This window comes from Eremothecium cymbalariae, chromosome 7, assembly GCF_000235365.1.
Source record: "Eremothecium cymbalariae DBVPG#7215 chromosome 7, complete sequence".
Taxonomy (NCBI): Eukaryota; Fungi; Ascomycota; class Saccharomycetes; order Saccharomycetales; family Saccharomycetaceae; genus Eremothecium; species Eremothecium cymbalariae.
The window spans coordinates 616,432-629,859 of NC_016455.1; the positions used below are offsets into that span (position 1 = coordinate 616,432).

Genomic DNA, 13,428 nt, shown 5'->3' on the forward strand with positions numbered 1-13,428 from the left:
GTTCTTCCTGTTGATCAAATAATTATCCTTAATACACTTATTGATAGATGTTTGCAAAAAAAAGTCTGCCTATCTAGCCTACCAGAGGGAAAACACTCTTATTCAACCTATTTGCTCCCTATTTATCATCCTTGAACATTTTTTATACTTAAAGCACATGTTGGATTGATTTCCTTTTCTTTAAAACAACGTTAAGGGAGCTGCTTCGACTAGGTTCGCCCCGAACCATCTCGAATGTTCGAGAAGGGCTAAAAACGAAGAACTACGTTAAAAAAAGATACGAGAAAGTTCCTCTACTACGGCACACTACAAAAACATTTTCGCCATTTATCGTTGCATTCCTTATATGCAAGAGCCCATGAATAGCTTACACATAGCCCGTTATATGTGTACTTTGTGCTGAGTTGCTGGTAAAAGCTTGACAAGCTGTGCTTACCTAAAAGAGAAGAAAAAAGGTTCAGCTGACACAAAAAGTCAATTTTTCGGTTCGCCTAACGGAAGAGCATAATTGTCACTTGTGTAATCAAGACCATTGTTTACTGCGTCAGTGCATGTCTATCTGTAAAGGAATTTTTTTATTCAACACATCAACTTACATTGAGGTTAGAGATGTGGATTGCAGATCAACATGGATGGGATGCTTAGTGTTCAGATGAATTGACTAAGGAAAATCGACAATTAATTTTCAATTTTCTTTTGTTAAAAAACAGGTAGAGTAGTAAATGCTGCAACAAATGTTGGAATGTATATACACATACATATATATATATACGCAAAAATATAGAATGACATATACATACATAGATTGTACACTAGCTTTTTTGTACGTCCTGTGTATTGGGGGACAAATATTATTTGATTCATGTACAGGACAGCTATTATACAATGCGACGTCATTGCACACAAAAAGAAAATTAAGAATTACATTGATTTGTAGTTCGCTGAAATCATTGGAATAATATTTGAAATTGAAAATGCTTTCAGTTTTCCGGATTTTCCAGTTGTTTTTTTTTTTCCAGTTTTTCGTTTTTGTTACTGCTGTTATTTTTGTTGTTGTTGTTGTTGTTGTTGTCGTTGTCGTTGTCCTTGGTACTGTCAAGTAACTTCTTTTAATTTTAGCTTTTAATATATTACGTCAACATATACACAAAACTAATCAAACTGTTGTATGACAAATCTGTCAATTATATCATCTCCGTATTTCAAGACAAGTATATTCAGTTCAACCGTGCGTTTTATTTATATCAATTTTTCTACTGTGTATATTGATTGTATCACGTAATGCCATTTGATTTATGCCAACAAAGACAAGATGAACATTATGATACCACCAAATGTTATACCGTTAGTAATGTATGCACCACCATTTACAGATTGGCTTACAGCTAGGGTCTTCTTAGATGAAGCAGTAGCACTCGCACTTGAGCTGCTGTTGTGGTAGACGCCTGAGTTGTGTTTGCCAGGTAGTGCTGAGCCAGTTGATATACTCTTAGCTGTAGGTTCAACCTTAGCATCTTCTACCGCACTTGTGACTGGGGCCTCTGAAACAACAGCTTCACGGGCTGGGATGACTGGTGCTGGTGCTGGGGCTACTGGAGAGGGAGCTGGAGCAGCAGATGGAGCTGGAGCTGGAGCAGCAGCTTCTGGAGTAGGAATTGCAACAGGGACTTCTGGAGCCTTCTCTTTTGTAGGCTTCTCCTTTGCAGGCTTCTCTTCTGGAGCTGGAGGCTTCTCTTCTGGAGCTGGAGGCTTCTCTTCTGGAGCTGGAGGCTTCTCTTCTGGAGCTGGAGGCTTCTCTTCTGGAGCTGAAGGTTTTTCTTCTGGAGCTGAAGGTTTTTCTTCTGGAGCTGGAGGCTCAGGGGTCTTTTCATCCTTTGGCTTCTCCTTTGGCTTTTCTGGTTCTTGTTCTTGTTCTGGTTCTTTAACTGGTGGTTTCTCTGGGATTAGTTCAGGCTCCTTTGGTGGTTCAACTGGTTCTGGAGTGGCTTCTGGGCATGGAGTTTCAACTGGGCTCTCCTCTACCGGTGGAAGAGTACATTCTGTAGCGCCAGTTTTCTTTTCGCTACATGGAACAATGTCAGCACATGCTACTCTTGAACCATCACTCTTGTGGATAGCGATGGAGCGGTCACCAATGAAACTTGGCGATGCGCCATATAATCCCAAATATGGATCTAAATATTTAGCCTGGTATAGGTTTGAATTTATGAAACCATACTTGCCACTTAGATCACCGACTTTACATAGCGATTTGTCTTGGACATCAGCACAGCTGGAGATTCCGTTGAATGGGTTTAGTTCTTCGCCTGTAGCGTAGCAAACACAGTCGTCGGCAGACTCAAGTGCTTTTTCATGAATGTGATAGGAAAATCCATCTTCTGGATTAATGATACTTGCCAACTCAACGCTAACCTTGGCAATACCTTCGTAAGAAGTGAAGGTAATGTATCCTGCAATTTTGTCACTACCTCCCTGTGGGAATTCAGCGACAAAGCAGGCGTCCTTTGGATTATCATCCACCATAGGTGCACCTGCACCGTTGGCAATGAATGCATTGACAGGATTAGTGGAGAAGGCAGTTGATGCAGCAAAAGCAGTTAAAACGTTGGCAGTTTTCATTTCCTATAATAACGGATTCTTGTTTGTCTAAGAACTTTTCGTTGAGTATTGTCAAACTGCAAAATAAAATTGTAACAGTGAATAGACGGAATGGAAGGGAATAATATATTTACAACTTTGGTCTCCTTTTATAAGTTTTAGGCACCTGTATAAAAGAACTGACACAGACACAAAGAACGTTCATTGCCTTGCTCATAGGTAACAGACGCAGGACGGACAGGCTGACGCAGAGGCGACACTGTCACTCGAATACAAACATAAAAATAAACCTCAAAAAAATCAATAATATTGAAATCATAGAATACTATGCGTTTAGAATAAATAATAAATAAATACCAACTCGTACATCTAACTAAATAAAATAAATGTCTTCAAATCCCTGGGGAAACAGACGCCGATGAGCCTCCTTAAATAAATGGAAAGCAAAACAATTTTTTTAATGCGTAACACCCATATAATCATAATGTAGATCCCTTCATAATGAACTTCAATGACCTGACAATATTTCACCTTCCTGCTCTTCTCCTCTTCCTCTTGATCTACCTCGCTAAACCATAAAGCTTTCTCCACATCCGCAAGTTCCTTTGGAATTCGGATTTTTGAATATAAACCTGGATTGTAAATTGTCATCAACCCAGTCCATCTCACTCCCCACGATGCTAAATAACGCCTTTGAATCAATGACAATCTTGACTCCATCCTGCTCAACTATTTCGTCAAACTTCCCCGGTTTCGTAATATACTGGAGATCATATACCAAACCCGAACAACCCCGATTTCTGACACCAACGCGTACTAATTGTGGCTCTGGCTTATCCAGCAACCGCTTGAGATGTATAATAGCACTCGGCGATAATGTTAATAGAGCTTTCCGTGGCCTGAGACGTCTCTTGGCCTTCTTCTTGTTAGCAGCAGCATTACCACTAGATGCAAAAACTTCTCCCCCCTTCTCCACCACCTCCTTTTGTTTCACGTCTACTTCATGCCCATCTCCCCCCCGCTTCAAAGGCAACGAATACTTTGACCATTTATCCGCAACCTTCGACGTTTCGGTTATCTGTGGCTTTTTCTGATTCTTTGCAGCAGCCTCTTTCTCCGTTCCTGACTCCTTAACAAATTTGAACGACCATGCAGACGGAAGTGACACTTTATCAAAAGACGTATTCCCACTCCCCTTTAACTGAGTTTGCAAAAACCTCCTGGAATTGTTTAAAACCCCATATCCATATTGTAAACGAACAGTTTGAAAATACGATTTATGGAACGTCTCCGAAACTGCACGAATACGAGCAAGCAGTATCAGTTGTCCCATTCTGGCTAGCCTTAACTTTAACAACTAATTGATACCTTCACTGTGAACCACTAAAACAATCGTGTTAACATGAACTTACAGTCTTTATTGTACTATTTATCTTAATGTGTTTGGCTCTTCACATGCGTATAAGGTCCTTGGGGAATGTGCTAGCATATAAATTTATTATATTTATATGATAGAAGAAATCTTACACGGGCCGACTTCGGATATCACTGTTCACGTTATATCACGTGACTAACAGCCAATAAGAAGAGTCTTAGTCACCAACACATAGTTAAGAATATTATACTACATACGGTCTATCGGCCAAATATATTAGATATATTAGATATATGGTCACCCATTTTTTTATTATATCGCTTATATTGACCAAACAGGGCAGGTTTGACGTAAATCCTAACGACAAGCTTTCGGAGCAGTGAGCTCATACATCTAAAATTTACAAACGGCAAAATGAAGAATGAGATGATTGATGTAAATGCTTTCTAAGAATAAAATAATAATATCATTAGAGATGTGTGTAGAGAGTAAATAGTAGATTTTTGCTAATGGAATGACTGTGGTTATCATGTACGAAATTGTATGAGCTTTCTTAAAATACCAGGGATCATCATCAATTCATAGATCGATGGCAACTTTAACAGACTCTTCTCTCTAGACAGAGATTTTTATGTTGGGGACTAACAACGAGAGTTCACCCTTCCCTATTCGTCCTCTCTCCCCCCCAAAAATAAATATCCGGTTTTATTGGTGCTCCCATGTGTTTGCTTGTCAGTTCACAAAGGTGCGGTCTCTCTCTTCAACCACTTGAAGGCGATACCCTGTGGTTGAATTAATGGAGCAACAGTGGACCATATGCGGGAGTAATATTCGTTGATTTGTGATTTTTCTTCTGCAGTCAAAAGTTTGATGCTGATAAGTTTTCTGCAGTATGGAACCAAAGTAATATTTTCGAACTTCAAGAATTTTTTTTTGCCAAACTTTAAGTGATCGGCGTCCACCACTAGCATGTCATTTTCAATTCTGATTCCGTATTCTCCATCTTTGTAGTATCCCGGTTCATTTGTAACTATGTTACCCTTCTCGAAAGGCTGAAAAGAGTCCAGACGAGACGAGATGCCAATGCCAATTGGACCCTCATGGACATTTAAAAAGGAGCCGACACCATGGCCAGTACCATGTCTATAATCCAACCCCTGTTGCCATAGAAACTGTCTTGCCATAACATCTATGTGGCATCCACGAATTCCTTCCGGGAAAACCATTCTCTCCAAGGCCAAACAACCCTTTAGAACTAGTGTATAGTTGTCACACTCCTCTTGACTTGGGGAGCTAAAATACAACGTACGTGTGATATCTGTAGTACCCTCCAAAAACTGTGAACCAGCATCACACAAGTAGATCTTGTAAGGGCATATCATGGTCGATCCCTCTGAGGGAGGTGAATAATGTATGACTGAGGCATTAGCTCCCGTGGCCGAAATAGTGGAGAACGAGTTGCCCTTGAAGTTTTTCTGCGTTTTTCTTATCTCTAATAGTTTTTGGGCTGCCTTATATTCATCTATTAGTTTTTCCTTTCGAACCACTTCCTCCTCCAACCAGGAAAAGTATTGGATCAAACATACCGCCTCTTTCAGCTGAGCGTGACGCGCGTTTTTAATCTCTATTTCATTCTTCACAGCTTTAAGTATCTGGATAGGAGATTGTGCCCTAACGTAACGCGCTGATTCCAAATTGCGAATTACTTCCCACGAGGAAAAGGATGATACCAAAAGTGACCTAGAGTTTTCTGCATACACGGCAGCGGTATTTTTTAAAGAATTCCAAACTTCACCGTATGGCTTCACAGTTAGACCATTATCTTTGAGGTAGGCTGATATTTCGGCACTGAGAGGATTATCTGTAAATAGCGTGGTCGAATTTCCATCTAATAATAGGTAAGAATAAAAGACCGGATTGTATTCTATATCCATTCCACGCAAATTCAACAACCAACATATCTCATCTAACGCAACCACGCAAAGGGCTTCGCATTCGGGATAGCTTTGCTTCATGTATTTCATTAGCTCCTCCCGTTTCTCTTTGTAGGATTTACCACTGAAGGCGTATTCCAAAAATAATAAGGGTTTTAAATCCCGCTCCGGTTTCTTCTCAAAGCTGTCCCAAATGACGTCCACCAAGTTAACCACAAGCGGAACAAGCTCCACAGATACACCGCTACAGCCCTTTAACTTGTTATCAATCTGCTTCCGAAAGGATGTCACCTTGCTGTACGAAATCAACCTTGGATCAACACCAATACGAACTGTTTTGCCGCCCAAACTTAACGACATGTCATATGCTTCATTGACACACCACTGAGACCAGTCCAACGAATCTTCACCCTCCCTGATCAAGGACCAATTCTGGTCCAGCTCCTGCGCAGCCTGATTGAAATAACGCCCGTCCGTACTCAACACCGCCTTGCCATCGGGTGCATCTTCATTAAAGTTCAACATATTCCGAGTAACGCACGCAACCCCAGTACTACCAGTAAAGCCTGAAACGAAACCCCGACGCTTATCACTGTCAGCAACATATTCAGACTGATGCTCATCCTCCGAAGGAATAACATAGCAACCCAAATCGTGCTTCGCCATCTCCTTTCTCAAAGCAACTAACCGCTCCGTGGTACTAATACTCCGAGACTGACTGATACTATCGCTCGAGTACACTGATTCGTTCGACCCCCCTCTTGATCCACTCACCCCCGACGCCCTCCTGCTGTTCGAAATCTGCTTCAAAAACTGCGAAGTCCTCCTCCCCTGTCTCCACAACTGCCCAGGAGTACAGTTACAATTAGCACATGGCTTAAACGGCTTCACCTCGCCCTGCGTCACAGCTGTACCCATCGCAGACACCGCCTTCATGGACCCCATGGAAGGTTTGATATTCAACGACCTCGTAGTCATCTAGCAAACCTTAAACCAGTCCTTACCTGTTTCTAGCTATCTCAAGCTGCGTTGGTGAATCAACTAAACTTTTTGTTTCTTTAAAAAATCCAAAATATTACCTGCAAATTTGTGCTACTGCTACTAATCCACACAACCACCGTCTGTATTATCAGTATCAACAACTAAAAGAATATTCTCCTACTTCTAAAACTAGTAAACGCCTTGATTCCAAATATATGTATCAAAGCTAACAACACGTACTAAACAAACAGTTACCAAACTAACAAACCAACTAAAAAGGTTCCCACTTCAATACCTAATGTCGTCGTCTTACTCTCCGAGATGGTTGATCCAATAGAAACTAAAGAAGTTCTTACAAATAAAATGTATTCATAGTGTTTTTGGTGACCAGAGGGAGGCAAAATTTCTGGACTTCAATTTTTCTGTTTCTTTTTTCTGTTTCGGTTTTTGTTTTCCCCGTCGGATTATGTAATTGGAAATGTCGATCATATGAAATGCACAGGATTAATATTATTCCTCGTGCAGGAAAGAGCGAAGCTGAGGCCACGAGCCAAGTCCAAATGGGCCAAGAGCAGCCAGGTGCCGGAGCCATGGTGGTTTTTCTATGGTGGCTGGTTTTATGAGACGAGTTTAAGATGGTTATGCATGTCGCAGTGTCAGTAGGAATAGATACATAACCAACAAGAAACTATGTGCCACGGATGTGTGTGGCTGTTTTTCTGTATATTGTGGGCATATTTAGAGGTTGCTATGGTTACTGGAGATGGTTCGGTTTGCCATGCGACTGGTGGTAGGCAATCTGTAGAGTTGAGCAACAGACAATCTTGCTTGGAGGCAGAACAATGGCGTCATTAGGACTATTTGAAGTTCGCGGCAGGCGGGCGGGGAGGGTTCGAGAAAGTGTTCTTTGTGGGCTTGGTGTTATTTCTGGGTCGTTGCTAGAATTGGTTTTCTGCAATGTGTTTGCAGCGCCATATATCCGCAGTGCTGGTTATCGATCGCTCTTTTTAAGTAGGTTTTTCTCAGAAGTTCGTAGTCGGTCTGGGAGAGTTGTGCGATGGAGGCTGCCGCAAGGTCACAAACACAGAATGCCGAGGAAAGTTTTCGAGAGGGATGTTCAGCTTGTTGAAACTCAATGCATGTTCTTCTTCGTCTGTGTGTCTACGGTACGAGGCTGGTTTGGGTTATATAATTCGTATTCCTGCGCTCGGTGCGGTGTGGTGCGGTGCGCCCAACTATTTCTAGAGAAGGCTTACTACATCAAGATTTCCTTCCTGCTCCCTTTCAACATCCCAGCCGGCCTCATACATAAGAAGACTGCCACCCGAAGGAGCCAGCCATCATGTCGACTCTTTACCAAATTGATGACAATGCACGTAGCGTGATTAGAAAATTTCGACTTTCGACCAGCAGGTCTGAAACATTGAAAAGCTTGGTGCTTACCATCAAGCCAAACCCTTACGAGGTAGTAATTGACCAGAACACAACAGAAGAAGCCGCAGATGCAGTGACTACCCTAGATGAACTTAGAGATGTCCTTCCTGATAATCTACCAAGGTTTGTCCTGTTGGCTTACCCGATCTTGACCAAAGACGGTAGGAAGCAGACCTTGCTAGTTATGTTGTACTGGAGACCGCCCACTATAGTCTCGCAGGAGTTGAAGATGGTTTATGCTGCTGTTGTAGAGTTAGTGAAGAGCGAATGCGCCCCCAACAGATACATAGAAGTTACTGGTGATTTAGAAGACGACGATGAGATCGCTGAACTAAAGCAGCAGATAGAAAGGGCGGACTAGGTCTTGGATTAAGAGAAGCCTGGTGGCTTTACATAAGCTGACTTCTGTGACTGCTTACACCAGTACATCATAAAATAACACCCGTACATATTTGATGTTAGATTATCACATGATTTGATGTTTCAAAAACGCTTTCTCCCGTAGCACGCACTCAGCGCGCGCTAGTGGTTGGCATTCTGCAGTGGGATTTTTCATCATAGTTATAATTCTCTGTGAACGTAGGATAAACGTATAACTGTTGTTGGTGGTTTGTCTTAGTTGGTTGAGAAACTCGAAAAGTGCAGATAGATAATAATATAAACAGCAAAGATGGGTCGTATGCATTCTAAGGTATGTCTTTGAGCGCGGATGATGAAAGTCGCAAAACTTTCAAATGTGATATAATGTGTTGGTTGGTTATTTCATCGGATCACAAGTCGAAGCTTTTTCAATCTTCTACCGGTATATACCATTAAGCCATAATAGGCTGATGTAGTGCATGGAGCTTTTTCCATGCACGTAGTATATTGCTGGGTGATTCCAAGTTACCGTGTTATGCATGTTCGCTGGTTTTTTTGGAGTTGGGACAGGTTATATAATGCCTTCTTTCAATTCTGATAAAATAATGTTGCTATACACAGTTTCCCTTCTGATAGAAGGGGGTTCTGACTGTGTACTGTATACAGAGAAGATATCTTCCTTGAGGTTCGTAGAATAAGCAATGATTGCTTTTTTCTCAACGAATGTCATACTAACGGTTTTTTCCTACAGGGTAAGGGTATGTCTTCCTCTGCTATTCCATACAGCAGAAACGCACCAGCCTGGTTCAAGGGCTCTGCTAACTCTGTTGTTGAGCAAATTATCAAGTACGCCAGAAAGGGTTTGACACCATCTCAAATCGGTGTCTTGTTGAGAGATGCCCACGGTGTTACTCAGGCCAAGGTTGTCACTGGTAACAAGATTCTAAGAGTCTTGAAGTCCAACGGTTTGGGTCCAGAAATCCCAGAGGACTTGTACTACTTGATCAAGAAGGCTGTCGCTGTTAGAAAGCACTTGGAGAGAAACAGAAAGGACAAGGACGCCAAGTTTAGATTGATTTTGATCGAATCTAGAATCCACAGATTGGCCAGGTACTACAGAACTGTCTCTGTCTTGCCACCAAACTGGAAGTACGAGTCTGCAACTGCTTCTGCCATGGTTAACTAGATTTGAGTTGATTTATATTTTCTTTTTAGTAGGATAGCAACCAACAACTTTAATTTAATCTCTAGTTAATTTTAAATTTTTTTTATACATATTTTTTGTTTTTTTTATTTAATTGATGGAATGCAGTTTGATGCTGGAAGGTTTCAGTAATGGGAGGTGGTACTCTTGACGACCGCATCCTTTGTCCACGTTGTGCTGGCATATTGTGTCTATTAGGATGGACTTCACGTCAGATACTTTCCCTAAGGATAGCAGTCATCGCAGTGCAGCAGGTGCTAGAGGCTCGTCGTCTTCAGACTCGTTAGCAGCGGACGTTAGCAGCAGCCAAAACATAGAAAACAATGAGGAACTGGAGATTGCAAGATTGCAAGAGACCAAGGACAGGTTGTTAGCACATAGAGAACACCTTCTAGGGCAGCTTTTGAAACGGCAGAAACAATTGGTTAAGCTTCAAAGAACGTCCAAGTATCAGACAGATGAACCAAATAGGGAAGACTCTTCCCGCATTCAATCTGTCTTCCCTCAAGACTCTGCCTCTTTGCTTCAATTATTTTCCAAAGTTATTCCAAAGGCAATTTCAGGTGCTCGACAAGATAGTTCTTCATTTAGAACACGTTCAAGCTGCAAAACTCCATCTCAGACTGAAAAGATCGATGGTAAATCTTCTTTGGAGGATGAACTTGCTTCCAAATATGATGCGCTTCCGTTGCTAAACCAACAGCTCCGCTTGGATACATTGAGGCGGTCGTGCCCATATATGATGGTCGAAGAGGTAAATCTACCGTATACTAGAATATCGTATGAATTAGGGCCGAATAATTCATTTACGTTGGAATACGAATTACATGTGGATACGTCAACTGGGCAGTTGCAGTCTTTGAAGAATATCAGACTGCCTCCTAACATTCGGTCGAAAACCCACACTTTGGTAGAATATGCTGAAAGTACAATGAATATTGGATACTTGCTCTTTGGCTTGAGTGAGTTTTCTAGACTCTGCAATCTACGAAAAGAGGTCCTCGCTAATATGGGACAAGCTGTGACAGGGGCTATCCTAAATATACTCATCGTAGAGCAAACAGAAGAAACAATTGTTTTTGAAAAGTTATTCTGGAAGTTCAAGATTGAGTATTCTGTGCATTTTGATAAGGACATGCTACCATTACCTTATTCTGTTGTATTGGTAACATTGTTTAAGAATAGCGCTAAAACTAGAGACGTTCAGCCCATCGCAGACGCGCTTATCCAGGAATATGGAGTTGTTGAAGGGATAGTACAATTCATTAAATCATTGTATATATAGAAAATAAAGATAATCTATATATGCAAGACTGACTACAAACAGAAATTTTCTTTGAGCAGTGGCTCGTCTAGTTTCTTTAAGAACAATTTTTTCGCGGTGTTCATATAGTTCATATAATCTGTTTCATATCCTAACACACCGTCATTGAACTTCTTTCTTTTCTTACCACGCACACCAATAACGGTAGCTAGTGTGACATCTTCGTACTCGTCAAACGCCTTCATCAAACCAAGCTCCTGTCGTTTTTTCCTAGCGATTTCTTGGGCTTTCAAAAGTAGAGCCTGGGCCTCTAAATGTGTCAAATTCGGAGTCACATTAAACTTTGATTCAATCTCAATCATCTCGTCAACTTCTTGTGCCCAAGTATTGGGATCCTCCTCCTGTGTTTGCTCGTGATGTACTGGTTCGCTATGAGAACCGCTGGATGCATCCTGCTGCGCCTCTTGATGAATAACTTTTACCCTGGTTCTAGGCCTCATCTTGGTACCCTTGGTGGAAGCTTTAGCGTTGGCCTTTGTAGTCATATCTGAATCAGCTTCTATTTCCTCATGAGCTGAAGCAGTCAGCGGCACACCGTCCTCTTCAATATCCCCATATTTATTATCCCTATCACCCTTCATATGCTGTTGTGGATCTTGCTGTTGCGAATTAGCTTGGGGCTGCTGGGACTGACCCTCCGCAACTGCTTTTCTGGGATGTTTCTTCAGAAACCTTAGCCGCCGCTGGTTCTGGTGCTCTCCGAATATAAGCTCCGGTTCGGTATCTTTATCATACTCCTCTGTGGCTATTCTCATAGGAAACTTTTCATCAACCCCAAACATCCTTAGAGACTGCTTGATCTCCGTAGATGTTAACCTTGTTTCCAAATGTATATACGCCAACCATAAAAAGAACGCCGCCCTATCTGTTGGCAGGAATTTAGGAGAATCAAAGATTTCAAATAAAGTTGTGTCTGCTGCCACATATGGAAACACCAGCCGTTCATTGACAATCTGCGGATTATCACAAATTGTAAATAATAAATTCACGAGATTCACCTGGAATTGCCGTTCCGAAGACGAATACCACAAAGATAATTTCAACGGTTCCTGGCCGGTTGGAATGGTCTTTAAAATTGACTTGATACGTGGAGTATCCTGAAGAGATTTCGGATCCCTTGTTTGGTGCTGTAAACATGGAATTGAATGGAACGTCCGCAATTGTGAAGTCATTTCAGGGAAAAAATTTACCGTCGTGTTAAGCCTTCCAAAGTTTACAAGTAACGACAGAACACAGGTAGAAAACGCAACTTGATGGTCAAAGAGTAACTTATCCCTTAGTATCTTAGAACACTTTTTCGATGATGCAATGGTTAACACGTAGAGTTGCGAAAAAGTCAACTTTTCATTGCCAATAAAACTGCGAGCATTATAGTTGACATCAGTCACATTTAACAACCCTGTATTTCCCACACCTCCGCGCTGCTTTCGATCCTCCTCCGCCCGCTCCTGCTCCTGCTGCTGCGAAGATGCCGATGACGATGGTGATGCAGAAGATGATGACGGCGAAGATGACGACGATGATGACGACGTAGCACCACCACCTCCTCCCGCTACCGCCGTCGGAGAAATAGAAAATGTCCCTTGAAAAGTATTCTTAAAAATCTGTCGCTTATCAGAAAGCAAATCAAACAAAAATGCAAACTGTATGTCTTTCCTAGTAAACTGCTCCCCGTCATGCTTCTTCAAATGCCGCGTATATCTACTGGGCTCCTTGCCCTTCTTCTTTGTAGGCGTACTGAGAACAGGCTTCGACGAAATACCACGATACCCTACAGGCTGCAGAAGCTCGTCCGATTGAGTAGACTCATCATCTTGCTCCCGCTCCCGCTCCACCCGCACCTGTTCAGGAGAACCCCCACCCGACTGAGATAAAACTGGAGGAACCGACTCCTGTGGCCTCTGCACCTGAAACACATCATGTATGGGATCATAAACCCTACCGTTGGACATCATCGATCAACCAAAAACCCCTCTCTCGCTCGGTGCACAAACAAAACCACATCCAATAACCCAGAAGCACACCGCTTTCATGGCCTGGCTTGGTATGAACCACAATTTTTGACGTCCTGGCCTTCCACAGCCTTCCCGCTTTTCCCAAATCCTCGCAAAAATACCGTTACCCGGCCCACCATATAACACCTGTAAACCACGAAACAAAACACCGGAAGCCCCGAGGCCCTGACTCCAACAAACCTGCTGCTCCAAATATCCATATA

At 42.1% G+C, this 13,428-nt stretch overlaps 7 protein-coding genes across 7 annotated transcripts; 3 read left to right on the forward strand and 4 right to left on the reverse strand.

Moving 5' to 3' along the window:
• Positions 1 to 1,293: 1,293 nt before the first annotated feature.
• On the reverse strand, positions 1,294 to 2,619 carry Ecym_7291 (uncharacterized protein; the record flags this gene model as incomplete). The annotated part of the gene is made up of 1 exon (XM_003647898.1): positions 1,294 to 2,619. The coding sequence occupies one exon, from the start codon at positions 2,617 to 2,619 to the stop codon at positions 1,294 to 1,296; it is 1,326 nt and encodes a 441-aa protein (XP_003647946.1).
• A 547-nt stretch (positions 2,620 to 3,166) lies between these two features.
• On the reverse strand, positions 3,167 to 3,931 carry ISA1 (Fe-binding Fe/S cluster assembly protein ISA1; the record flags this gene model as incomplete). The annotated part of the gene is made up of 1 exon (XM_003647899.1): positions 3,167 to 3,931. One exon carries the CDS (start codon positions 3,929 to 3,931, stop codon positions 3,167 to 3,169), a length of 765 nt encoding a protein of 254 aa, XP_003647947.1.
• A 779-nt stretch (positions 3,932 to 4,710) lies between these two features.
• Positions 4,711 to 6,885, reverse strand: FRA1 (aminopeptidase P; the record flags this gene model as incomplete). Its single annotated transcript, XM_003647900.1, has 1 exon — positions 4,711 to 6,885. The coding sequence occupies one exon, from the start codon at positions 6,883 to 6,885 to the stop codon at positions 4,711 to 4,713; it is 2,175 nt and encodes a 724-aa protein (XP_003647948.1).
• A 1,345-nt stretch (positions 6,886 to 8,230) lies between these two features.
• Positions 8,231 to 8,683, forward strand: AIM7 (Aim7p; the record flags this gene model as incomplete). Its single annotated transcript, XM_003647901.1, has 1 exon — positions 8,231 to 8,683. One exon carries the CDS (start codon positions 8,231 to 8,233, stop codon positions 8,681 to 8,683), a length of 453 nt encoding a protein of 150 aa, XP_003647949.1.
• A 309-nt stretch (positions 8,684 to 8,992) lies between these two features.
• On the forward strand, positions 8,993 to 9,868 carry RPS13 (40S ribosomal protein uS15; the record flags this gene model as incomplete). The annotated part of the gene is made up of 2 exons (XM_003647902.1): positions 8,993 to 9,013; positions 9,440 to 9,868. The coding sequence occupies 2 exons, from the start codon at positions 8,993 to 8,995 to the stop codon at positions 9,866 to 9,868; spliced, it is 450 nt and encodes a 149-aa protein (XP_003647950.1).
• A 217-nt stretch (positions 9,869 to 10,085) lies between these two features.
• On the forward strand, positions 10,086 to 11,171 carry CTF19 (Ctf19p; the record flags this gene model as incomplete). Its single annotated transcript, XM_003647903.1, has 1 exon — positions 10,086 to 11,171. The coding sequence occupies one exon, from the start codon at positions 10,086 to 10,088 to the stop codon at positions 11,169 to 11,171; it is 1,086 nt and encodes a 361-aa protein (XP_003647951.1).
• Positions 11,172 to 11,203: 32 nt separating this feature from the next.
• On the reverse strand, positions 11,204 to 13,162 carry IES1 (Ies1p; the record flags this gene model as incomplete). The annotated part of the gene is made up of 1 exon (XM_003647904.1): positions 11,204 to 13,162. The coding sequence occupies one exon, from the start codon at positions 13,160 to 13,162 to the stop codon at positions 11,204 to 11,206; it is 1,959 nt and encodes a 652-aa protein (XP_003647952.1).
• Between the last annotated feature and the right edge of the window lie 266 nt (positions 13,163 to 13,428).